Source organism: Nomascus leucogenys, chromosome 16, assembly GCF_006542625.1.
Source record: "Nomascus leucogenys isolate Asia chromosome 16, Asia_NLE_v1, whole genome shotgun sequence".
In the NCBI taxonomy this organism is placed as follows: Eukaryota; Metazoa; Chordata; class Mammalia; order Primates; family Hylobatidae; genus Nomascus; species Nomascus leucogenys.
The window spans coordinates 3,230,006-3,257,472 of record NC_044396.1 but is presented as its reverse complement, the minus strand read 5'-3'; the positions used below and the strand labels follow the sequence as shown (position 1 = coordinate 3,257,472).

The following is a 27,467-nucleotide window of genomic DNA, read 5'->3' as shown; positions in this document are numbered from 1 at the left end:
CACATGGGAGTGAAAGAAAGAGAAAAATAAAAATGGCTTTTTTTTTTTCAGCTAATAGTCACTTTTCAGAAAATAGGAAAGAACACTAAAATGTCTTAAGTCATTTAAAATTTAACATTCTTAGTGTTAAATTATAGTCATTAGTCACATAATTGCTCCTCATTTTCATCCTTTTAAGGCAAAGGCATTAATCTCTAAAGGAACTGTTTATCTTAACATAAAAATCTTGGAAAAAATGATACTGCAGAGTGAATCATAACATTTTATCTTAAAATGCCACTGTGTTTTTGTCCTTAGCAATGCTAAATTTATCAAATATTTTCTCTACCAGTAAAAGGGGTCATTTCCAGAGAAATGTGGTCTGCATTGATGCTATATTTATTTGGAAGACTGTGGGCAAATTTTCAAAAATACTGTAAACAATATGAAAAAACACTGGAGGTAACTAAACAGAAATAGCATCTGGCATATATGTAGGTCTGAAAACAAACATAACAATTTATTGGATACATCAATAATTTCAAAGACTTGAGCTTTTTAAAAATTTTTGAGTTTCTAAACCACTGTACCCAGTTTTTCATTAATTGGAAATAAATCACTGCCTGTTCTTTTGAACATGAATAGCAGTTGCTGCCTATAGAGGCTGTCGAGTTCAGAAAGCTGAATTTCGATCTCTTCATCATCTATCATAAATGTGGTAACTCTGTGTAATAATGCAGTGAGAAAACACAACATATAACCATCATATTAGCAGCTGCATTACAGGAAATTATAGGATGAAATTAGGAAGCGATCTATGATGTTGATATCTCTATATCTGAAGATACAGCACACGTTTCAGTGTGTGGTATAATTGGTGCTCTTCATTGCAATGCTTGTGGTTTCACGTATTTCCTCTGTTTTGTCTGGGCCCTTACCCCAAATTTTCCTTCTTCCTAATATGAGTCTTCCTCCTTAAGCAGCTCCTTTATCTGGACTAATGACTAAGACTTCAGGACTAAACAAAAAATTTTTTTTTTATTTTTTTGCTCAAGCACTATTCTCTCCACTTTGTCTCCTTCATCACAGGTATGCAGAGGCTACAACAGTTCCCAGCACGTGGGAGTGCTCAATACATGTTTGTTTAAAAAAAAATGAAAGACTAGATGCCTTTCCTCAGACTTTTTCTCACAGCATCTCGATCTTACCTGTGGCAAATAACTTTTGCTTTGTATTCTAATCACTTGTATATGTTTTTTCAAGGTAAACTTTTTTATAGTAGTAATTAACTCTTGTTCAGCTCTTTGTCCCAACACCTAACACAGTATATGGCACATGACAAGTGCCTAATAAATACCTGTGGAAAAAGTGATGGGTGAAGTTTTATGGGCCCCTTGGGTTAGAAATGCCCCAGCCATTCATATCGAGCTCCCATTCTTCCATGGGTTCCAAATACCTCAGGTAGTTCTTAAGAGAGTGCTCTGTAGGTTAGAATTATTGTTTCGTTTCCTTTGAAAAAGATGAGAAGAAAAATTATTCTGGTAGCAGTAGGTTTCTCACGGAATTTTTTTAAAGAAAATTAACATCAGAGGTCTTAGACATATAATGTTTATGAATAAATGTACCCTACACACAAGTGCCAGTCTGTTTGCATTTTGTCTAAGGATTAGTGAAAGATGAATAGAAAATACTTACTGATTGAAACAAGAGAAGCATGGCATAATAAAAATGGCAATGGATTGAGGACAGTGTGGTTCTAGTCCTACCTCACTCTCTACGATTTTCCATCTCACTGAGAATGTTTCCTTAACTATAAAATGACCAGGGGAACGACAAGAGCCTTCATCTCTGACAGCCATCATCCCATGCCATACGTTAAGCAGTAATCACATCAGCCTCTTTGTCCCCCTTTCCATGAGTTTATAATATATTAATATTTTCTAATTTACATTTAAATACTTAACTGTTATCATATTAAAAACTCAAAGTGAAACCACATTTCAGAAAGACCTTTTCTCTTTCTTTTCTTTCTTTCTTTCTTCTTTCTTTCTTTCTTTCTTTCTTTCTTTCTTTCTTTCTTGTTTCTTTCTTTCTTTCTTTTGTCTTCCTTTCTTCCTTTCTTTCTCTCTTTCTTCTTTCCTCTCTGTCTCTCTTCTTTCTCTCTCTCTCTCTCCTTCCCTTCCCCTTCCTTCCTTCCTTCCTTCCTTCCTTCCTTCCTTCCTTCCTTCTTTTTTTTCTAAGACATAATTTCCATGTGTTCTTTCCTTTTCCTCCTTCACATGCCCTTGTCTGCCTCTCCTTGTATCCTCTCTCGCTCTTTGTTTTTCAAGGGAAATCTCATTATGACATTTTTTATTCATTCCTAGGTAATTACCAGAATATTATGTCGCTGGAATGACTTGATATTTAAAACACCAATTCTTTAAAATTAAGAAAAGGACAACTGAAACTGATAGCTTTGTGCTTTGAAGGGGATTTTATTTCATTAGGGCTCCCAGTGAGAGGGAGGAGGGAATGCTGGCATTTCACTGGTCCGGTGTTGGAAATGGGGAACCTGAGATAGATGTATTGGATCAAGCCTCTTGACTGGGGCCATCTCTTCTGACCCTACGAATTAGAGATCCTGATGCCTTATTCTTTGTTGTGTTCACTTGGCCTTGTACCACACTTGCATTCTTCAAAATGTTAGTTTCCTCTGTATTTTCCTCCAAGAGTCCTTTTTTTATTTTTATTTTCATTTTTTTCTTTTGGAACAGAGTCTTGCTCTGTCACCCAGGCTGGAGTACAGTGGTGCGATCTCTGCTCACTGCAACCTCCGCCTCCCAGGTTCAAGTGATTCTCCTGCCTCAGCCTCCAGAGTAGCTAGGATTACATGTGCACCAACACGCCTGGCCAATTTTTGTATTTTTTGGTAAAGATGGGGTTTCACCATGTTGGCCAGGCTGGTCTCATACTCCTGACCTCAAGTGAGCCACCTGTCTCAGCCTCCCAAAGTGCTGGGATTACAGGCGAAAGCCGCCACACCAGCCCCTCCGAGAGTTTTTTACTTTACGCTCCTCATTCACTGGTGTCACCCATTTCAGTGACTTATGAATGGCAGTTACAACCAAACTCCAGTTGTATGGCCCTTGAAACAAATGGTATTGTGTAGGTTTCTCCTTTCCTGTGGTGTAGATATGACACTGACACTAAGGAAAGAAGCAAGGCTGTCAAGAAGCTTGCTTTATTTATATTCGATCATTAAGAAAACCCACGGTCAACACCAGGTCTTAGCAGAAGACTGCGAATGTCCAGACAAACGGGAAAAACCACGCACTCCAGCTCCAAGGAAACACATGGCCCTCTTCAGTGAGCTCCCAGAAACTATTCTCCAGCATCTCTCACTGCTAACCCTCAAATGTGCAGAGGCCAGTCAGGCAAGCCTCCCATGCTGGCTGCTCCAGAAAGCACGTTTGTAACTCCGAGCACTTTGCCACATTGTTCTCTTACTCCTAGACACCCTGGCAAAGGAGAAAGGATGATTAGCACATAAAGGACTGACTGGTTCTGTCATGAAAGAGCCACACTGGAGCAGCCCGTAGCACTCCCAGATTAGTTGTCCGAATGAGGGTGAGATAGTGTGGGAAGTTCACCTCTAAGAAACAGTTTATCTATGCATAAAAAATATATATATATAATAAATAAATAAAATTTAAAAAAAGAAACGCTTTATCTGAAATAAGTTCTCAGCTTTCTCTGTGTGCTTTGAGTTAAATTCCTCACAGCTTGAGGGATTTATATGAACTGAATTTTTCCCAAAGTTTATGCTTGAAGCAAATAGAACTACCTTATCTCTTTCACTATCTTATCCATTGAAAATCCTACAAGCTTGGAAGCATTTGGAAACATTTAAACTACAGCATGTTAATGTTTTGCCAGTGGAAATATGATTTAGGAAGAAATATTACCACCTTTGTGATCTAACCTGTGATTTCTAAGTTTTGGGGAATACCAGCATTTTATTTCTAGCTCAATTTTTGTTTTGACATGAGCATGCTTCCTGTTTTCCCCAAGTGCTTGCAAGAATACATCACAATTTTTAAAAAAAAAACTAAAATGAATTTAATTTTGTATGTTTTAAATTGTTGTATCTCAGTGACATAGAACAGTGTCAGCCTGGGCCGGGCGTGGTGGCTCAAGCCTGTAATTCCAGCAATTTGGGAGGCTAAGGCAGGCAGATTACCTGAAGTCAGGAGTTCGAGACCACCCTTTCCAACATGATGAAACCCTGTGTCCACTAAAAAAAAAAAAAAAAAAAAAAAAAAAAAATTAGCTGGGCGTGGTGGCAAATGTCTGTAGTCCCAGCTACTCGGGAGGCTGAGGCAGGAGAATCACTTGAACCCGGGAGGCAGAAGTTGCAGTGAGCCCAGAAAAAAAAAAAAGAGTGTCAGATTAGAATCTAGTCCAAGCAATGATTCCCCTTGCTCCTTGACTTAGGGCACTTCACTCTACCCCTCTTGGCTTCAGTTTCCCTAAGTATTAAATTGGCCTGAGGTTGTCTTACCCTCAGTGAGATAATATATGTGTTGGTCATTGGAAAGTTAAAAAGATTCTGTAGAAACAAATGTAAGCTTTTAGCACACTTATTTAATTATCTTTTAAACACATATGGTGTCCTAGGATTTATAATTTCATGATATTTCAGAATTTATTTCCAAATGTCTCTCGTCATGGAGTATGAAAGCATAACTTATCCAAAGCACCAAGTTGTTTGACAATTTTGACCACCAATGTTTAGATGAGTTTGGGATATATGTTTAATATGATTTTATAAATTTCAACAATTTGAATCTGTGATTACTAGTGCTCAGTGAAGTGCTAGTAAAGACACAGATGATGGAGAATTTACTAATTACATACTAATAGGTTAAGAAAGACTTAATGTAAAGTCTGGATATAAAGGTTAATGGTCTGTCTGCTATCTAAAAAATATTTTTAAGACCATGTTTTAGATCATCACACAAATTTATAGAATATAGAATTTGTGACTTCTTTCCTTAATCTATTATAAGACTATATTTATAACATTAACAACAGAAAATGTTATACAATTTGTTTAGCATTCTATTCCAAGATTTAGTTAGTTACTCTAGCTGCTCATTTGTTAACATGAATTAAGATCTACACGAGATCATGTCCTCTGCAGGGACATGGATGGAGCTGGAAGCCATTATCCTCAGCGAACTAACACAGGAACAGAAAACCAAACACGGCATGTTCTCACTCATAAGTGGGAGCTGAACAATGAGAACACATGGACACAGGAAGGGGAATAACACACACTGGGACTTGCTGTGGTGGTGGAGGGAGGGCAAGCATCAGGATAAATAGCTAATGCATGCGGGGCTTAATACCTAGGTGATGGGTTGATAGGTGCAGCAAACCACCATGGCACATGTTTACCTATGTAACAAACCTGCACGTCCTGCACATGTATCCCAGAACGTAAAATAAAATAAGATATATTTTTAAAATCCACTTGAAAGCTATATTGTTGTTTTGCAAAAATTCTTATCTTTTTCAAAGAGTAAGAAGTTGGCAAACTAACAATCCCACAAGTATCAACTGAAAAGGTGGGAGAATAGCAAATATTTGGTGTTGCTCTCAGATCTCACTCTTCATGATTCTTTCATTCTTTTTCTCTCCTTCTCCTGACCTTTCCAACCTCTCCTCCTCTTTACTTCTAGGGAGAAGCTTCCAGTGGAGTAGGACACTCACTGAAAAACTACATGGAAGAAGTGAGTTTTAAGGTTGCCTTATAATGTAGTCTGAAATCAGTCTGTCAGACAGGATGAAGCACTCACTTGGGCTTTCTCCATCTACCTGTAGGGTTTCTAGTCTGTATGTGTTCAATGGTCATGTCCACAAAAACAAGATAATAAATAATAGGTTAGCAAAACAGTTTTTGGTCCTCATTGGGAGAAAGATACCGTGTATCATTTCAGTAATCCTGAACATGAAAGTAAAACTGCATAAACCTGGTACTAATATATATTTTTATACACAAATATTTGTTGATATTCAAATAAATGAGAATAACATGGTTTACATTGGAACGTGCACAAAAAAACACACAACCACTGTTCTTACAGAAAGAACAATCTATACTACGTCTGGATCCATTCATGGGACAAATGGTCATCAGGGATGATATTCATACATGCCATTATGCAAAGGTCTATCCCAACAATTAAATATATGGTAGATTTCACTTGGAAACTTTTTAGACTTCTGGATTTATTATTTTTGAAGATATCCAAGGGTGTTCTGTGTCATGGAACTTTGGACTGATGGCAAACTGTTTCAGAACTCTCAGATAAACCAGTGAGCAGAGCCTATAAAACTTGGCCTAAAGCCAGACCACCATGGCCACTAAATTAGCTGTCTAAATCCACTGCAGGTGGAGGGAACTGGGAAACAGTTTGGTGATGTTAAGAACCGCCTAAAAGGATTTTGTGGTTGCCCAAGCTCTTGGTTCAGCATTCCCCACTTAACAGTGGATCTGTGGGTGATAGGCCACCTCCACAAGAGGGATGGCTGATGCCTCTTGTAATATGTCCTGTCTAGGTCTAACCCCACGTTCCCACCTGGAGAGCACTGAGGTGCTGGGCCAAGACATGGGCTGCCTACTGATGATGGAACTGAAGAAAAAGTCTTCTAATTCTGTAGTTCTTGTCCAAGAAAAACAGGCTTATTTTCTTCATAATTACTAATGTGCAATGTAAACGTACATATTGTACACAAGTGTAAATGCTCAATGTGGCAAGAAGGTTGAGAATTTGTGTCTTTTCACTTAAAGTACTTAAAGGCTATTGTTCCTCAGACTGTAGTCCTCTGACTACAACACTGCCATCGTCAGGGGGCTTGTAAGAAATACAAAATCTTGGGGCTCAGCCCGGACCCAAATAATCAAAATCAACATCCTAACATGATCTCCATTTGATTCATATGCATCCTAAAACTGCCAAGATGCTCTGCCATAAAGTGTCTTTTCCAACGTTCTTTCTAGGAGGTAACTGTGTGCGTCATGAAAAATCCCAATTTTGTTTAAAAATCTCCAATTTTATATAAAATAGGTAAACAGAAAACCTTTATTTATAAATTTATTTATTTATTTATTTATTTATTTATTTATTTATTTATTTGAGACGGAGTCTCGCTCTGTCACCCAGGATGGAGTGCAGTGGTGCAATCTCGGCTCACTGCAAGCTCCGCCTCCCGGGTTCACACCATTCTCCTGCCTCAGCCTCCCCGAGTAGCTGGGACTACAGGCGCCCGCCACCACGCCCAGCTAATTTTTTGTATTTTTGATAGAGACGGGGTTTCACCGTGGTCTCGATCTCCTGACCTCGTGATCCACCCGTCTCGGCCTCCCAAAGTGCTGGGATTACAAGCGTGAGCCACTGCGCCCGGCTATAAATTTATATATTGCTTATTCATCTACTCTCAGTAATAATTTTTTGTCTGAAATAAAATACATAAAATCTCTCCAGTTTATGAGATCCATTACTGACTTTCAGATTGAATTTTGCAAAACATGTGAACTGCCTTTCTTAGGGGTTTAGTATTACTCAGTATTTTCATTTATGATTGACTTATACTGAGATTTTAGATCTTTCTTAAGCCAACAGATGACCTTTCTTTCCAATAAAACTAAGATCTTAATTAGTAAACTATTAACTTACAACTAGTTGGCTTTTCTCACAGACAATCCATTTATGTATTAGAAAATATATATGTACTTAAACTCTTCTCCATTGAGAACATGTTTAGAATGTGAGCCATAAAATGATAGTCTTTTGTCTTTTCTCACTTAGGCTTTCATTTCACTTTTTCTTTTTTCTTCATGTTAGTAGAATCGGTAAACAATAAAAAACAGTATTTATAAATGTTAGAAGCATTGAGGCTAAAACTGAGCTAGCAAACATTTGCTTTTATTTAGTACACAATAAAACTCAAACCAGTGTCTACATTTTTAATATATTTAACATTTCTTACTAAAGTTTGAACAGCTCTTTGCAGATCAAACCCTCTTTTTTTCATCTAGTTTTACAATGAGACAGAATCATAACCACATGAAATTAGACAATTTTGTTTAGATCTGAATCAAAACTACAGAGATGATATGGTCTTCTCTGAAAGTAAAGCTAAAATGGAGCTTTTATTCAACATCTTCTATTTTTTAATGTATTATTTGACTAAGATCTGTGGTTTCGACCAAGTAAAAAATGAAATATTTTATAATTGCCTACATTTCTTTGTCCTCAAAATAGCTCTGATAGTTAAATTTTTAAAAATATTACATGCTTTTTACATCTAAGACACTTGATAACTCAAGGTGGGAATAATTTTACAACACAGAAATCTTAGTTTTTGGATTATATTAACGTTCATTTAAAAAGTGTATAATTTAAAATAACTTATCAAATTCAATCAGTTCCAAATCTGGATTATCATAATTTTTGTAGTAAAGTTAATCCATTTAAAATATCACATTACCAGGACCAAGCTGGTGGCTCCTACAACTTTCAGAGGCTGAGGCAGGAGGATTGCTAGAGGCCAGAAATTCAAAACCAGCCTGGGCAACATAGTGAGACCCTGTCTCTATAAAAAATCAAAAAATTAGCCAGGCATAGTGGTACACACCTACAGTCTCAGCTCTTCAGGAAGCTGCGGCAGGAGGGTTGCTTGAGCCCAGGAGTTTGAGTCTGCATTGAGATGTGATCTCGCCACTGCACTCCAGCCTGGGTGACAGCGTAAGATCCTGTATCTGAAACACACACACACACACACACACACACACACACACACACACACACACACACACTACCCAGATGAATAACTGGGAAGCAGCGTAGTATACTGCTTAAAAATCCCCTAATCATTAGTGAAATGTAGTAATTTAAATATATATGCATCAGGTAAGTATTGTCAATTCAAATGATTGAGAAGCCGTAAAGAACCAGACTGAAGTCAGTGATTTCATTTGAGCTTCCTCACATCCTTAGGAAGTTAGTTGGTGAGGGCCAGAGGCAACATACATGGGAGTGCGAACATACTGGCAGTGTGGCAGCTTCACAATCTCTTAGGGTGTCAAACAGAATTAAAAGCACGAGACAGGTCTTTTCAAATCTGTTGAGGTTGGCTTTGCCAGATGTACCATCTGAACCAGAAAGGGGATCAATTCTATGCAACACAATATCCTGGAATCACTTTGGATACCAGTTTTGGCCTGCTTATCTTATTTTTCCTGTGTAGTATTCTGCTCTCTGTGGTGTAAAGAAGTTTCAATTCTACTTCTGATGGAGAGTGTATGACATTATTCCCTGTAATCAGTAAGAGAAAGTTTACTTTTTATCATTCACGAAGGTTTACTTTCTAAAAATTTAAATAATTATTAATTATCATAGTTTGATTTCACTTAGAAAACTAGGAAATGAAGACCTTTTTTCAAGAAAATCCAATTTTATCATTAACATTCATTAAGAACAGAGACATGCTAAATCATAATTTTTTAAAAAGTTGTAATCATGGCACTCAGACAGATGTAAAATGAACACATGTGAAAGATTTATTTAACTGATAAATTAATGAGGGAACAAATAAAGCATTCCAATGATTTCAAAGAATTAAACCCTCACTTATATAGTCATAAAGGAATGCCGAAATAACATTATAAATCGATGGAAAAATTGGCAAATTTAATCACTCTCCATAGGATAACACTCTATTACATTCTGATGGACACGATTTACACTTATATGGACAAGAGACATTTGCACTGTTACCATTTTCTACAAATTCCACAGTTGTAAAATAGCTAAAGTCAATGAAGTCCCAGAGCTTTTGTAAAGTCAGGCATGCTCAAAAAATGACTTGTTTTTCATTGATAAACCCAATCATCTTTTGTTTTTTTTCCTAAGTCTTTTACAAATTCATACTACAATTTCCTTGGAAAGAAAAGCCACCAAGTGGAATGAGTTGGAAAAGAAGATGAAGTACAATCCCAAAGTATAGTGTAGGATGGCAAAATAGTCATGTAAATTTATTTAACTATTTTGCATTTACTTTGTAATGTTTTTCACAACCTACTGTACTTTTCTAACTTTGTTATTACTCTCTCTTTCATTTTCCCAGATTCTATTAATTTATACTAATAGCTCCTAATCTTAAGTAACTTTTACAATTCCCAAAATAAATGGGCTTCATAAGTATAATTCACTTAAAAATTGTGGATTTTGGCCCAGCTCATGCCTGTAATCCCAGCACTTTGGGAGGCTGAGGTGGGCAGATTGCAGTCCAGGAGTTAGAGACCAGACTGGGCAACAATGTGAAACCCCATCTCTAAACACACACACACGCACACACACACACACACACAGACACGCACCCCACATGGATAATATGAACCAATGCAACAAGAAAGTTATTTACAAACTTTACAAATTTAGCTATGTACATTATATAAAGGGAATTTCATTTTAATGGAAGTGATTTTTAACGGAAGGATTAATTCTTTGTCAGTGGAAGCAGTCCATTACATGTATCCCGAGTGGAGTGTGACTTTGTTTCATATGTACTATGCTTCAGGGAACCTTATTTTATAGGGATTCCATGGTCGTAAAAGTAAAATTAAAGTGATTAAACCATTTTGAAAGATAGAAACTGATGTTTTGTGCATTAGTGACATATTCATACCAAATGAAAAGAAATAGTTGATTCAGAATTAAAGCAGCCAATGGTAGAACTTTGAGCAAAGAGGTAATTTTTTTTTTTCGTGAAATACACTGAACTTTCAGGGCCACATATGATAAATCACTGATTGGTTGCATTTAGAGAATCTAAAAATGAGCTCTTCATGTGGATCAACAATGCTGTAAAGCACTTATTCTGTTAGCAGATAGAATAATATGTTGATTCAGAGCTATCAACCATATTCCATTGATACATATCACTATTTCCCACCACTCCTAGTCCCTGTACATTTGCTATAATTATGGTGAAAGTGTTTTAGAAAAAGAATGAATAGGATTTCTTCTAAAAGTAACACAAAGAAGTTGCTCTTGGGAATATGAAAAGTTTGTACTACACTCAGATACAGTTTAATATTCTTGTGGAGAATGTATATTTGAATAAGTTGGCAAAGAGGGACACATCAGCTTTTGTATTTTAAAATGTTCAAGATTTTAGCTCTTTGACCCCATCAAAAAGAATTATATGTAGCCTTATGGGTTGAGCTTTAGACATACATAGTGATGCTTGTTGGCACTGATAAAGTGAACAGGTGCGTTATATTACTAGCTCTATTCCAGGGAAAACCAAAGTAAAACATTTAAATCATCTATTAACAGTAATATTTATACTATCTTTATGAGTATAATAATTCAACATTTTAAAGTTCTTCCCAAACTACATATTTTACCAAGCTAATGTTCCATTTATACTTCAGGCAATTTGCATTAAATAGAGAATAGTTGAATGCTGCTTATCGGTTCAGGAATAAAGCCATTAAAACCGAAAACCAATCAGTAGTATTGCTTAATATGCTGAACTATTGTGGGAAAATAATAACACAATTGCCTTATTACGCATATCTTTTTCATGAAAACAAATTTTAGTATTTCAATCAAAAAGCTAAATAACCAAAATATTTTTAAATTAAAAACACTTTTTCATGATCACTTTAAATTTTTCTGTTTTAAAGGAATCACTTCAGCATTTCATTTTCCCTTATGTATATAAATGTCTATTTTTCATATTTCCTCTTTGAACATCAGAGACTGTGTTCCATTTTTTAAAAACTGCAGCGGTGTGATTTCCCTCTCTGTTAAATAAACATTTCTGAAATTTTACTTCTGTTATCTTCTATATAGTTATGGAATTTTAAATCTACAATTTTTTACATTTATGCCACTTTTTGGTATAGCTCAGCAAGACCAAATTTAATAATTAATAAATTTTTAAAAAATCAAATTAAAGTCCTTACAATAAACACTGGTTTGTACCTCAATGGTATATTCCAAGATTGTCTTTTTTTTTTTTTTTGCTGACTTTCCCTGCAATAGGCCATCTAGTGCCTCTCACATTTTGCTATCTAAAGGAATCTAGACCTAGATAGATACTACTTATGAAGTACAAGAGATCATCTAATCCAGTACCTATCCCATTCTATCCCAAAAGAGAATTTAGCATGCCTTGGATTCACCAGGATAAAAAGCTGTGCCTTCTGACCCCTGGGGCAATGAGTTTCTGCTGTGGAGCCCATCTCTCATATGATAGGAGTTTAAGTTTTAATCCAGTTAGCAGACCATTTTCAAGAGCTGCTTGTGCTAAAAATCTTGTGCTTTTATTTTTTAAATGAAAATCACTTTTGAGGCTGGGCGTGGTGGCTCATGCCTGTAATCCCAGCACTTACTTTGAGAGGCAGAGGTGGGAGGATGGCTTAAGCCCAGGAGTTGAAGACCAGTCTGGGCAACCAAGAGAGACCCTGTCTCTACAAGGAGTTAAAGAAAAAAAAAAGAAGAAGTTATTGAGGCATGGTCGTTCGTGCCTGTAGTTCCAGTTACTCCTGAGGCTGAGAGGGGAGAATGGCTTGAGTCCAGGAGGTCGAGGCTGCAGTGTGCCATGTTTGTGTCACTGCACTCCAGCCTGGGCAATAGAGAACATGTCTCAAAACAAAACAAAGCAAAACAAAAAAGAAAAGAAAAGAAAAAATAGAAAAGAAAAGAAAAAATAAAAAAGAAAAGAAAATTATTTTGAAATTTGGTTTTGCTTTCTTTTGTAAAAGGAAAATTTGTGGTCCCCAAAATTACTAACCTAAAGGGAAAAGTCAAGCTGGGAACTGCTCAAGGCAAACCTGCCTCCCACTCTGTTCAAAGCCATGCCGCTGCTCACTGAAATAGAGGCGCACGCCTGTAATCCCAGCACTTCGGGAGGCTGAGGCGGGTGGATCACGAGGTCAGGAGATCGAGACCAGCCTGGCCAACATGGTGAAACCCTGTCTCTACTAAAAATACAATAGTTAGCTGAGCGTGGAGGCGTGCACCTGTAATCCCAGCTACTCGGGAGGCTGAGGCAGGAGAATTGCTTGAACTCGGGAGGCAGAGGTTGCAGTGAGCCGAGATAGCGCCATTGCACCCCAGCCTGGGCGACAGGGCTAGACGCCATCTCAAAAAAAAAAAACAAAAAACAAAAAAACAAAAAAACGCAGCATATCTGACAGCTTCCTTTGGAAAGCCTTATCAGAAACTCAAAAGAATGCAACCTTTTGTCTCTCACCTACTTGAGACCTGGAAGCCCCTCCCTGCTTCAAGCTGGAGCTGTCCCCGCTTTTCTGGACGGAACCAATGTACTTCTTACATATATTGATTGATGTCTCATGCCTCCCTAAAATGTAGAAAACCAAGCTGTGCCCCGACCACCTCGGACACATGTCGTCAGGACTTCCTGAGGCTGTGTCACGGGCGTGCATCCTCAATCTTGGCAAAATAAACTTTCTAAGTTAACCGAAACCATCTCAGATATTTGGGGTTCACACTTTCGATTTTAAAAATAAACTTTTTTGGAACAGTTTTTGATGTACAGAATTATTAGATAGATAATACAGAGAGTTGCTATGCCTCTTATTCAGTTTTAACTACTACTGGTACTTTATGTTAGTATGGGGTACTGGTCACAGTTAACCGGCCAGTATTGATACATTATTAGTAACCATATCTGGACTGCGTGTAGCTTTCCACCGGTTTTCCCTGTCATTTTCTCTTCCATGATCGCATCCAAGATCCACGTTACATTTAGTCATTGTGTCTCCTTAGGCTTTTCTTGGTTGTGACCCTTTCTCACAATCAACCTTTCCCTATGTTTAAAGACCACGGTGGCTTTCAGGAGTACAGCTCAGATATTTTGCAGATTGTTCCTCCATTGATATTTGTGTGATATTTTCATCATAATTAGATTGTGTTAATGTGTTTTTCGGAAGAAGACCACAGATATAAAATTTAATTTTCATCACATCCTCTCAAGGGTACATCCTATCAATATGCCATATTGCTTTTGATGTTGACCTTGGTCACCTGGCTGGAGATAGGGTTCGTCAGGTTTCTTCACTGTAAAGTTACTTTTATCCTTTCCCTATCCCTACTGAACTATTTGAAAGAAAGTCACTAAACAGAGCCCACACTTAAAAAGTGGGAAGTTATTCTCCACATCCTTAAGGGTGGAGAATCTACATAAATAATTTGAAATGCTCCTGTATACATATTTGTCTATTCTCATCCATTCATTTATTTGAACATTTCTTTTCATCTATATGGACTTACAGATATTTATTGCATATTTTGGATAATGACCCAATACTGGCTTATTTATTTTGTTGCTCAAATTGTTCTAGCTTTGGCTACTGACAGCTTTTTCAGTTAGTCCCTTATCTTTTTGATGTACTTCCATCATTGTGTGTGTGTGTGTGTATGTGTGTGTGTGTGTGTATACGTGTGTGTGTGTTTTTGAGTACTTTCTTGCTTTTTGGCACTACCAGATGCTCCAGCTTTTCTTGCACATTTCCTCCCTCAGTCCTAGGGAGTCCAATCATTTATCCAGAAACCCTGGTTCTTTCACTGGAGAATGATTTTAGAAACCAAGATTGGGGTGGTAGGTGTGTTAATTGCTACTGAGTGTCATTGCTTCTAAGTCTTCTCAGTTGCCAGAGTAAAGAAACATATGTGTATATATGAATATGGGCCAGGCATGGTTGCTCACACCTGTAATCTCAGCTACTTGGGAGGCTAAGGCAGGAGGATCTCTTGGGCCCTGGAGGTTGAGTTGAGTCATTATCTCACCACTACACTCCAGCCCGGGCAACAAAGTGAGAATCTGTCTCAGAAAAAAAAAGAAAAAAGAAAATAAATAAATAAAAAGGAATATATATCAACATTTCTATGTGTAGCCATCTGTATATATAGTAAGGTAAACACGAGTTCATACTGGCGTCTTCAACTCTAATACATTATGCATGGATCATTCTAGCCTCTTTCTCCTGCTTATCTGTAAACTGCCACACCAGCAGTGAGAAACCTGGCTCCCATCATCCATTTACTTTACTATTCATTTCCAGAGTACATATACGGTGGTTTCAGAATTGTTAATCTGTACGCCTACAGAAAGCAAGTTTATCAACTAGAGGGCAGTGCACATGTATAATTCCTTTGGGCTTTGGTATTGCAAACTCCACTCATTTTCAAAGTTAGTTAGGTTAGCACCTTATTTCCTCCCCCTTCAGTGAGGTTGTTTCATACATCTGTAACACATTTATGTTCTTTCTTTTTTGGTATATTGCCTTTCATTCTGGGATTCCCCAACTTCCTAATTGATTTTTTTTCATTTGCATACATTCAAGTTTATGCTGTGGTATAAAATTCTATGGGTTTTGACAAATGCTTAATGTCTTGCATTTGCCATGATAATATCACACAGAATAGCTTTACTGCCCTAAAATATCTCCTGTGCATCACACAACCAACCCACCACTCCACTTCCAGACTTCTGGAAAATTGTGCTGTTTTGAAACTCTAGATTGGGGCTGAACGTCTCTAGAATTTGACATCAAAATGAAAGCCATGGCAGATAGAATATTTATCTCATAAAGGAACTGTTTTAAGCAAAGTGGACATTTAATGACTGGTGGTGTCATGTTTCTTAAATATCAAGAGTTGTGGAACTTTATTTTTACCTTGTTAGTATTTGTCTGAATAAAAATAAAGCACAATATCTCATATTGGAGAAAAATATAATTGAAAGAGGGTAGAGATGATGAGTGAATTTGAGAGATAAAGAGTGAACTGACAGATCATATTGATTTTATGTTTTTAATTTTCCAAATGTGTTTGAAAACATGTTTTTGAGTCATGGCTCAATAAATTTAAAGTCGTTATTTTGTTCTAGAGGAGAACCATCTTTCCCCTCTCCTTCCTTTTTACCCTTCATCCTCTCCTTCTTTTCTTCTTTACTTCCTCCTATATGAATGTTTACCCAGTAAGTCCCTATTTTGTGCAAGGGATATAATAGATGCTAGGAATGCATAGGTGAAAAAAGTTATTTATGATCTCAAGGACCTTTCTTATTATTTTTAAGGATGGAAGAGATAAAAGCGTAATTATTACATGGTATGATTCTATTGGTATAATAGGCACATAAAGGAATAGAAGAGTAACTCTGCCTTGGAGGGTCAGGGAAGACTTCCAGTAGAAGTGACTCCAGAGCCTTGGAGGAGGAGTGTTAATGTTTAAGACAGATAAGGAAATGCAGTGTAGAGCTACCAGTTAATTATAGCTGGAGTGGTCAAGGTGGGATTGAGAGAATAGTGTGATAGAACATGTTAGACAAGTATGGATCGTGCAGGGCTTTGAGTTTAAATCTTACCCAGGGAATAATGAATAGAACCACTGAAAAATTATAACAAGGTAGTGATGACATCATATGGCAACTTAAAAAGCGTGCTCTGGCAGGTGACTGGTGGGAGAATTAGACAGGATGTGATACATGATCCTGGAAAGCTTCCCAGGTGGCTATTACTACAGTCAGGGTGGGAGATAATGAGGGTCTGTTTTAGTTCAATGACAGAAGGGAAGGAGCAGCAAGAAAGTATATGAGAAATATGTTAACAAACTTTAGAAAGTGAGAAGAGGAAGGAGGCAGTGAAGTAATATTAGGAGAGTAAAATCGAAGATGTTCTCTAAATCCCATTCATCTTCATTCTCATTAAAGGGAATCTGAAACCTTGATGGCAAAGAGGCACAGTTTATGCCATTTTATATTGAATATTTCATAATTATGTTTCCAAGAACGTGTCAACATTTCCATAAAAATATTAATTCATAAGGAATACAGTTCAGGTATTTCTTGACTCTAAATGTTATTAAAAGAAGAATGTAAAAAATGAGCTCAGAGTTTGTAGTACGTCTATGACATGAAAATGGATTTAAACTTAGAGCTCTCCTTTTTTTAACGAGGAAATTATTCTGATGGTTTTTGAAGATGCAGTTCATAAAGATTGAAGTGATTATCCACATTAACGTTCATGATATCAAAACAGAGTTTAATCTAAAATAAATGTGTTCTTTGGCAGGATGAATCCTTAAAGCAACTGCAGGTAGTTCATCAACCATGGATCTTGCCAAGTGACACAGAAAGTGAAGGAGTGGAAGCAGAACAAGAGAAACGTGAGTAGACACTATTGTTTATTGACAAATTTCTTTTACCAGAAGGAAATACACAATAAAGCTATTTCACTTTCATAGCAATAAACATCTTCTGTAAAAAAAAAAAAAAAAATCCAGACTCTGTTAGGAAGAACATGTAAAGACAAGCTATCCTTCAGGTCTGTATCTTCATTCAGTAACATCTTAATTATGGTACAGAGACTCATAAACTAACTTTCTGGAAAAAAAAAAGCAATTATTCTTTCTAAAGACCAACATCGACTGTCTAGTTGGAATATGAATCTTCTATGAACAGTCTACAATTATATCAGTGATAATTTATAATTATTTTCAAAATTTCAAAGTATGTCAGGATCAGCTGATTATTATATATGAAATTATACTCATTAGTTAAATGAAGATATTTACATATGTAGACACTGTTCTAAGTTCACAAAACAAATTAATATTATAAGATAACTGAAGACAAATAGACTAATTGCTCTTGGTTTAGGTCACCGTATTCTAATAATAATGAGGAATGAATGACTATACTAATGCCATGGTTCAGTGCATGCTTTCCAGGGTTTATTGAAATTGTAAGACATATGGGCCCAGAAATCTGGTTGAGAAGTTAGTATCAAATTTTATTTATTTATTTTTCTAGTAGTAGCCCTCAGAGAAAAATAACAATTGTATATGATAATGTAGCCCTCATGATAATTGGTGTGATGTGATGAATAAATAATTCCCCTGAGCCATAACCGTGAGAAATACTTATATGTTACACAGGTAGCATTATAATCATGAATCTGGAGAATCCAGGAAATTACACTTCCAGGTTAAAAGCCATTTTAAAATGTTCTTATCCCATTTCCTCACTTCCATACTGTGGGCTTATGTGGTCAGAGGGAGCACAGGCATGAGAGTGAGTGCTCAGGTTAGAGGAGGAGGATGGAGGCCAAGGTTCACTCAGCTATCACATTCAGAAATAGAGTAAAAAACACAGTGGTACTTTATAGATTCTATTGAAGGAAAACAGCACCCATCTTCTATAGAAAACAACTGATAGGCTGGGCGCGGTGGCTCACCCCTGTAATCCCAGCACTTTGGGAGGCCGAGGTGGGCAGATCACCAGGTCAAGAGATGGAGACCATCCTGCCCAACATGGTGAAACCCCGTCACTACTAAAAATACAAAAATTAGCTGGCCATGGTGGTGCTCACCTGTAGTCCCAGCTACTTGGGAGGCCGAGGCAAGAGAATTGCCTGAACCTAGGAGGAGGAGGTTGCAGTGAGCCGAGATCGCGCCACTGCACTCCAGCCTGGCAACAGAGTGAGACTCCATCTAAAAAAAAAAAAAAAGAAAACAACTGATACAGATGGAGAAAGTAGAATGTACTTTAAGCAAGTACAAAAGCAAAAAGTATTTTGGAAGTCCCTTAATGCAAGGAATCCTAAGTAAAATGGTTTAGAAAATATAATACTGTGGGATACAGTGAAAAGAATCCCCAAATCTGAAAGTATTAATAGTGCTCCAAAAGTTTTATGAAAAAATGCAAATACATTCACATCCCCCCATCTTCCCACATATTTAAATATACATAAGCTCTCATTCTAGATTTTGGCTGTAGTGATTTTTCACCAAATTCTTTCGAGGGCTTCGAAAATTTCATGTTAAAAAAAAACCTTCAAGCACTGTGGGTGTGTATTGTATAAACACAATATGGGAAAGTGTGCTAGTTTTACTGTTAGATCCTATAAGAGGTGCCCAAAGTGGGCAAAACTGGGAAACAACATCCTTATAGAATGCAGAGCATGTTAATTATATGAGTGTGCTATATTTTATAATGAACTAAAACTTAGACAAGAAAATAATCCATCAAAATAGTATAGTATATCCAATTTCAAATTTAGTCCCTTTTCTTTTCCTTAAATCCATATATCTCCAATCAATATTAAGAGTAGAAAACATAGCCTAATCACGTAAAGGATATGCAAATCCCCAGAACTTTCTTCAACCCTTGTCACCTAATACGCATTGCCTTTCTGCTTATATTTTTACAATATTTTGGCAATAAGTTTTAATTTTCTTCTCTTCTACTAGGGTGCAAGTTATTTGAGGGAAACGGTCCATTCCCTTTCTCATCTTATTGAGACACAAAATAAGCCTTCAATAAATATCAGAAGATTTAGTAAATGAATGAGACAATGAATGAATAGATTTATTTTTTCCAACTTCTTTATCAGGACAGTTAGAAATTTAAAAATAAAACAAAATAAATAACTATTGTAACTATGAATAACTGTTATAAAAGTTATTTATATTTTAAAATTTTAATATTGGATTTATAGTTTATCCATGGATTTTGCTAAATGGTCCATCAATCATTCTAAGAAAGGCCATTCCTGAACTCTTGTAACCGTAGAATTAGAACCAAAAATATTTGATCTTAGCAATGTTGTACTGGGAGATGACCCTTGACAATGGTAAATTGCTTGAAATAAAATCAGGGTTTAAAATACTTGGGTGGTAATGGGAGCCATCTGGAAATGGAATGCTAGTTAGCATTGTAGCCAAGCTCCTAGCACAGAGATGCAAATAAGAGTAGCTTCCATCAACCAGGTGCTGGGACATGTATACATTGGAGCCACTGAAGCATTGGTATCTCCACTGATACTTTCAGTCAACACATGTGGTTTGTAGAACAGCTGGCTAGATATGCATAGATCATCTACCTCTGTCTCAGGAAAAGGAAATAAATGACATAAATCTTTGTGAGCCCAGTATCTGATTTAGAATTTACAGGCTCATATCCTAGAAACTTATGAGTGAGGAAGATGTCAAGTTTATCATTTCAACAACACCTGTTTCTTGATTCAGCTTTCTATAAATTATGCCTAGGTAATTTTATGGAATTATCTAATTTCTCTTGAGACAAGATCATCTTGGCAGAAAGCTTCCAAATAATGTCAGCCGTAATGCATATTTCTTATTGCATCATTTAAAAATAAGACTTAGCTCAAATAAATTTTTATAAATGAGCACCTTTAGGAAAAGATATTGTAAACAATTAAATGGAGAGCTTTATAAACTTTTTATAAGCAAGATAAACAAAACCCTTGATTAAATAGATTTTTTTCTTTACTCTGCTTTTAATTAAGAAGTATAAATTCAAGTGTGAAAAAACTTGTGTCAGGGGTGTGTTTGTTTCTAATCTCTCAGATTATGGTCTGAAGTCGCTAAACAAATCAAATTCCAAATATTTGAATCTACTGGGGTACTTGTTTAATACTCATATTCTGGGACTGTATTTCAGACCTACTAACTCAGAATCTCTGTGGCTGGGACTCTGAATTCTGCATTTTTCATACTTTGGTAATATTTGCTTATTCTAAAAGTTGAGAACTAGAAGAAAAAGTTCAATGAATCGAGGGTTATGTTTTCTGAATCAGCTTCATAGTATTGTTAAACTTTGGGTCTTCTTTTTCTAGCCTTCTTTCCTCATCTCTAAATAAGTTTGAATATAAAATGTGAGGTTGGAGAAAAAGGAAGGCTAAAATTTGAAGAAATATACATGGAGAAGATATTAAAGACAGTGTATTAGTCTGTTTTCACACTGCTATAAAGAACTGCCTGAGACTGGGTAATTGTAAAGAAAAAAGGTTTAATTGACTCACAGTTCCCCATGTCTAGGTAGGCCTCAGGAAACTTACAGTCATGGCAGAAGGAGAAGGAGAAGCAAGCACTTTCTTCTAAGGAGAGAGAGAGAGAGCAGTGAAAGCTACATATTTTTAAACCATCAGGTCTCGTGAGAACTCATTATCACGAGAACAACAAGGGGGTATCTGGCCCCATGATCCAACTACCTCCCACCAGGCCCCTCTTCTGACACATGGGGATTACAATTTGACATGAGATTTGGGTGGGCACACTGAGCCAAACAATATCAGACAGGTCCTCCAGACTGTGGGTTCAATGCTTACAAAATCAAAACATAAAACATCTAGGATCAATTTAGCCAGTACCCTCTAATTACATTTTAGATTTTTAAAAACATAAATAAACAAGCTAAAAACACACAAGCAAACAAACAAAAAACCAAACCAAACCAACAAAGCAACACAAATGTCCCAAATAAAGAAATAATAGCCATAGTCACAGATGAAAGCTAATGCTGTCATAAATCATTAAGACTTCCCCACTTGGGTTTGGGTCGTAGTTCTTCCTGAGGTCTTAATGTCTGTAACAATAGGTAATTTGGCCCTGGGTCTCCTTAAGGCAGGGAGATTGAGATGATGACACTGTATAGAGCCTGTCACCTGCAAGGACTGACTCAGGTATAAAAAGGGAAATAAAATACCCGTACTCTTTAACTGTGGAACAAGCCATGAAATTTGCTATTGGTACTAGACTTTGAATGAAAAATATAAAGATACACATAGGGAATCAAACTCTCAGCTCTGTACTTTGGTTATTGGGTTCAAACTTAAACTATCTGTATTGTTAGAAACCTCACGTTATAATAACAATTGGCCAGCTTCATTAAAATTCACAGGGTCCTCTCATATGTAAATGTAGAAATGGGGCATTTAGAACTCTCAAAGATTTAAATATCAACTCCTGCTGAAGATGAGCTCTCAATCAACTTACAAGCTGCCTGAAAAGTTATAGCAAAACAACATAGTCGGCAAATGCTAAAAACACTAGAATTAGCATGATGAGAAAGGAGAGAAATAAGACAATCAGAAAGAGATCATATTAAAAGTATGCTTAAGATATTTAAAGATATAGGTTGGGCGTGGTGGCTCATGTCTGTAATCCCAGCACTTTGGGAGGCCAAGGCGGGCAGATCACGAGGTCAGGAGATCGAGACCATCCTGGCTAACACGGTGAAACCCCGTCTCTACTAAAAATACAAAAAATTAGTTGCGCGTGGTGGCATGCACCTGTAATCCTAGCTCCTTGGGAAGCTGAGGCAGGAGAATCATTTGAACCCCGGAGGTGGAGGTTGCAGTGAGCCAAGATCACACCACTGTACTCCAGCCTGGGCGACAGAGTGAGACTCCATCTCAAAAAATATATATATATATATATTTAAAGACATAAAAGGAAAAGGAACCATACTGAAAGAGTTCTAAAGTAAGGAAAAAGACAAAGAGACATTTAAAAGATTATCAAGAACTTCTCCAAGTAATAAAATAGTTACTGAAATTAAAAACTTAACCAATGTTTTAAATATCTCATTAAAAAATTCTGAAGATAGAATTAGATGAATGAAAAATAGAAAGTTCGCCAGAAAGCAATAAAAAATATAAAGAGATGGAAAATTCAAATTTCAGGTTAAGTGGCATGTGATATGTGTGTGTATGTGTGTATGTATGCATATATAAAAATACATACATGTACTTACAAACATATATAGATACAGCTTTTAATATATATGTGTATATGTATACATACAAAAACATACATATATATTATAAGCTGTATATAATACAATCTCCACAAGAGAAAATAGAAGAAAGGCAATAGTGAAAGATACAGTGACTAGAACTTTCCAGAATTAATGGAAAGTTTTAATTCTTAAATTGGAAAGCATAACAAACACTATTTATTTTGATATTCACACTGTAAAAATACAGAATATCACAAAGAAAGAAAATCTAAAAAACAGCAAGAAAAAGCACATAGATTGAATAAAAATAGTAAAGTTAGACAGTAGAATTTTCTTCAATTAAAACTACATACTTCCAAAAGGCTGAGAGTAAATCTTGTGCCCAGCGAATACTGTGAGTGATCACCACTCACAGATCTTTACTGAAGAAATTGTTCTAGGTTATATTTCGGTAGAAAAATAATTGATTCCAGAAGGATTTTCAAGTATTAAAGAAGCAAATATTAGAAGAAAAATTGGTAAACATGTTGTCAACCTTTAAGAATTACTGGCAAACATAAAAAGGAACAAGATCATATTCTTTGCAGGGACATGGATGAAGGTGGAGGCCATTATCCTCAGCAAACCAACTCAAAAACAGAAAACCAAACACTGAGTGTTCTCACTTATAAGTGGGAGCTGAGTAATGAGAACACATGGACACATGCAGGGGAACAACACTGGCGCCTGTCCGAAGCAGGGTACGGGGAGGGAGAGCATCAGGAAGAATAGCTAACAGGTGCTGGGCTTAATACCTATGGGTGATGGGATGATCTATGCAGCAAACCACCATGGCACACACTTGCCTATGTAGAAAACCTGCACGTCCTGCACATGCACCCTGAACTTGAAATAAAATAAAAGTTGAAGATTAAAAAAATTACTGGCAAAAATAAAAAAAGTATTAATTTCCAATAGAGAACAGGAAATGGGGGAGAAAAATATGGTACATATAAAAATGTGTTGGTGTAAATAAGTCTAAATAGTTCATAATTACAAAAACCTGGTATAATAAATAAATGGTGATGTGAAAGTGCTGCTTAATCTAGTTTAATTTATGATTAACATAATGCATATTATATTCATAAGCTATGAGGGTCTTTAAACTCATATGTGCGTGCAGGTTGAGTATCTCTTATCTGAAATTTTTGGAACCAGAAGTTTTTCAGATTTTTGGTATTTTTGATTTTGGATTTTTTTTTCTCTTTTTTTAAAAATTTATTTGAGACAGTGTGACAGGGTCTCACTCTGTTACCCAGACTGGAGTGCAGGGGGGCAATCACAGCTCACTGAAACCTCTGCCTCCAGGGCTCAAGCAATCCTCCCACCTCAGCCTCCCGAGTAGCTGGGACTACAGATGTGCACCACCACACTTGGCTATTCTTTTTATTTTTGTAGAAACAAGGTCTCACTATATTGCCCAGGCTGGTCTCCAACTCCTGGGCTCAAGCAATCCTCCCTCCCTGCCCTCCCAAAGTGCTGGGATTACTGGCATGAACCATTGTGCCCAGTATATATATATATATATTTTTTTTTTCTTCTTCTTCTTTTTTTAGACAGGCTCTTGCTCTGTCACCCAGGCTGGACTGCAGTGGCACAATCATAGCTCACTGCAGCCTCAACCTCCTGGGGCCAAGTGATTCTCCCACTGGGACTACAGGTTTACACCACCACACCTGGCCAGTTTTTGTACTTTTTGTAGTGACAATATTTCACCATGTTGCCCAGGTTGGTCTTGAAGCCCTTGGCTCAAGTGATCTGTCTGCCTCAGCTTCCCAAAGTGCTAGGATTACAGACATGAGCCACATGCCTAGCGAGATTTTGGAATGTTTGTATTATACATACCAGTTGAGGACCCATAAACATCCTAAATCTAAAATCTGAAATGCTGCAATCAGCATTTCCTTTGAATGTCATGTCAATGCTCAAAATGTTTTAGATTTTGGAACATTTTGTAGTTTGGATTTTCAGATTTTTGGATTAGGGATACTCTGTGTATGTATATTCATATACTTTGTAAGTAACTGTTAATTTTTATTTATTCTATTTTTATTCTGTTCCTCAGACTGCATAATGTACATTGACCTATCTTCAAGTAATTTTTTCCATTATGACTGTTAAAATCTGCTGTTGAGCCCTTCTAGTGGATTTTTATTTCAATTTCAGAATTTCTAGTTTGTTCCCTTTATAATTTGTATCTCTTTATTGCTGGTCTCCATCTGGTGACCCATCATTCTCATACTGTAATTTATTTGACATAATTTCCTTTAGTTATTTGAATATATTACAGTAGCCCCAATTAAAAGTCTTTGTCTGGTAAGTTAATCATCTGGGCTTCCTCATGGACAGTTTTTATTGACTGCTTTTTTTTTTTTCCTATTTATGGGCCACACTTTCTTGTTTCTTGGCATATCATTTATTGTTTTTGTTTTGTTGTTGAAAACTAGACATGTAATATAATGTGGAAACTCTGAACTTCAGACCCCTTCTCCTAGGGTTTGTTATTGCTGCTGTTTGTTTTGCTGTTGCTGCTGCTGCTGCTGTGTCTTTATCTAGCAACTTCTGTGAAGTAATGCAGTTCAAGCCTATGTTATCTGTTGTACTCAGCCATTGAAGTCTCTGCTAAGTAGCATAGTGGTCAGCTAATGACTGGACAGGTGACAAGGCATTTTATGAACACTCAAGCAGTTTTTAACTCTGCTTCCACAGAGCCTCTATGTCAACCAGAGGTAAGAGATAGAGCTTTATGTAGAGCTTTATGGAGTCTTTCCTAATAGGTGCACAGCACTACACATCTCTGTGGCCTTCCATGGAAGTCTCATTTACCAGATTTTCTTTTAAATCTTTTTGGTAAGCTTCTTGTTTAGCCCAGCTGGTATCACTCTCTTAGACAGCTATGATGTAACCCTACTGTCCCTGATTGTTTTTGACAAACATCCTAAGGGCAGAGGTTCTCACTGAGTGAGCTTCAATTCAAGTGAAATAAAGACCAGCCCTTTAAGGCAGCTTCCATATAAGTCAAGGAGTGACAATTTTCTGAGGGTGCCGCATTTGGGAAAACATCAAATACATCCTTCCCTCTCTAGCAGGTGCTAGGCTGCCTGGTTCACAGCTACTATCATTGTGAGTCTACTGATTTTTAAGGCTACTGCAGAGCTAGAGAGAAGTGTATTGACATAGGGCAAGTTAAAACCCCACATAACTCACTTGTTCTTATTGAGATTCAGCTGTTTTTCTTGAGTTAATGTGCCATGGGTTGTTGTAAGCCTTTGGTTTATTGCCAGAGTTCTGAAAAAAGTTAATTTTGATGATTATTTTTGCCATTGTTCTTATTGCTTTTCAGGGATGCCTATACCACCTTTCTGGAAGTGTTTCTCTACTCCTATAGTCCTTGATTTCATCAGCTTAGTTTTCTCTTTATTTGAGGAATGGAAGTATGATATTTTCATAATGGGGTATAGAACCAGATTAAATCTGCTTCTTTGGGCCTTAGTTTCATGAGAAGCTATTAAAAGCAATTCTGTGGAAAAATAAGTTTTGGTAAAGTCTACATAACAATATTTGAGAAATTCATAATTGTAAGACCATATCATTGATATAACAACAGCTTTTCAAGAGGAGTAAAGCAACACTATAATTTTAAATGAACAGGTCATATATAATAAGCATATTGGTTTAAAATGGGGGAAATGTTGTGCATTATTGGACTTGAGGAAAAGGCATAGAGACTCTTCTAAAATATTTACATAATCCAGTCACTGGGTAGTCCTGTGGCAATGAGATCTGCTTGACTTTGATTAGTTCAGCTTTTGAAAAATATATTTATTTCTTTTTTTTTGAGACAGAGTCTTGCTCTGTCACTGAGGCTGGAGTGCAGTGGCGCGAACTTGGCTCACTGCAACCTCCACCTCCCGCATTCAAGCGATTCTCTTGCCTCAGTCTCCCAAGTAGCTGGGATTACAGGCACGTGCCACCATGCCCGTCTAATTTTTGTATTTTTAGTAGAGATGGGGTTCCACCACGTTGGCCAGGCTGGTCTCAAACTCCTGATCTCAGGTGATCCACCCACCTTGGCCTCCCAAAGTGCTGGGATTACTGGCGTGAGGCCCAGCCTATTTGAGTTCTTGTAGAATGCCTATGCACATCTATTTTCAGAAAGCCTGTAATTTGCAGAATCTATTAATTTTTGGAAGAAGAAGTGCTCTAAGCGCTTAGGAGAGGCTAATCTAATCTAATCATCTCAGTCTTAATTCTCTCAATTTAGTGATGGGGAAATTGAAGTTCCAAGAGATTGTGGACCTGTTCATGTCACTTAGTTAGTGGCAGAGGCAGGACTAGGATGAAGGTCTCCTGATTCGGCTCAGTGCTATTCATTTTCATTGACCCATGCTTCACTCATGACTTCCCCACTCATTACTAGGAGTGACACAGTTGATGCTATGACTCTTGAGAGCAGAAGAGCTTAGTACAATAAGTGGAGCTACCATATTCCACTGGCCACCCAGAATGTGGCCAGGTTTTTCACCTTTAAAAAAAAAAAGTTTCTTCTCCTTCACCTAACCTCAGATTACTGCTTTCCAGGCAGTCTCAAAAGATTTGTATTTGAGCAAGATTTGAGATAGTGATACTCCTAGGGTGTTAGAGTTGATTATGCCGCCAGGCTCAAGATAAGGTACTAGCAGACTGATCTACCTAATGAAGACATAGAAGGGGTGGGTCAGAAAGCGTGCACTGTATGGAATACAAAGGCTAAAATGAGTTAATGGCCAATTAGGTCAGACAAGCATCAGGGCTTCATGAGGATTGTGGCATCAGAAATA

General features: G+C 36.9%; 1 protein-coding gene across 5 annotated transcripts in view; it reads left to right on the top strand.

Annotated features, from left to right (window-relative positions):
- The window catches only part of C16H8orf34 (chromosome 16 C8orf34 homolog), a 454,294-nt gene that overhangs the window by 399,493 nt on the left and 27,334 nt on the right, over window positions 1-27,467 (top strand). For 3 of the 5 annotated variants that reach the window (XM_030795297.1, XM_012496054.2, XM_030795294.1), the window contains 2 exons: window positions 5,706-5,756; window positions 17,138-17,231. In XM_030795297.1, the coding sequence (XP_030651157.1) occupies window positions 5,706-5,756; window positions 17,138-17,231 (145 nt within the window). The remainder of the gene's footprint in view (window positions 1-5,705; window positions 5,757-17,137; window positions 17,232-27,467) is intronic. The other 2 variants (XM_030795298.1, XM_030795295.1) reach the window with 1 other exon arrangement.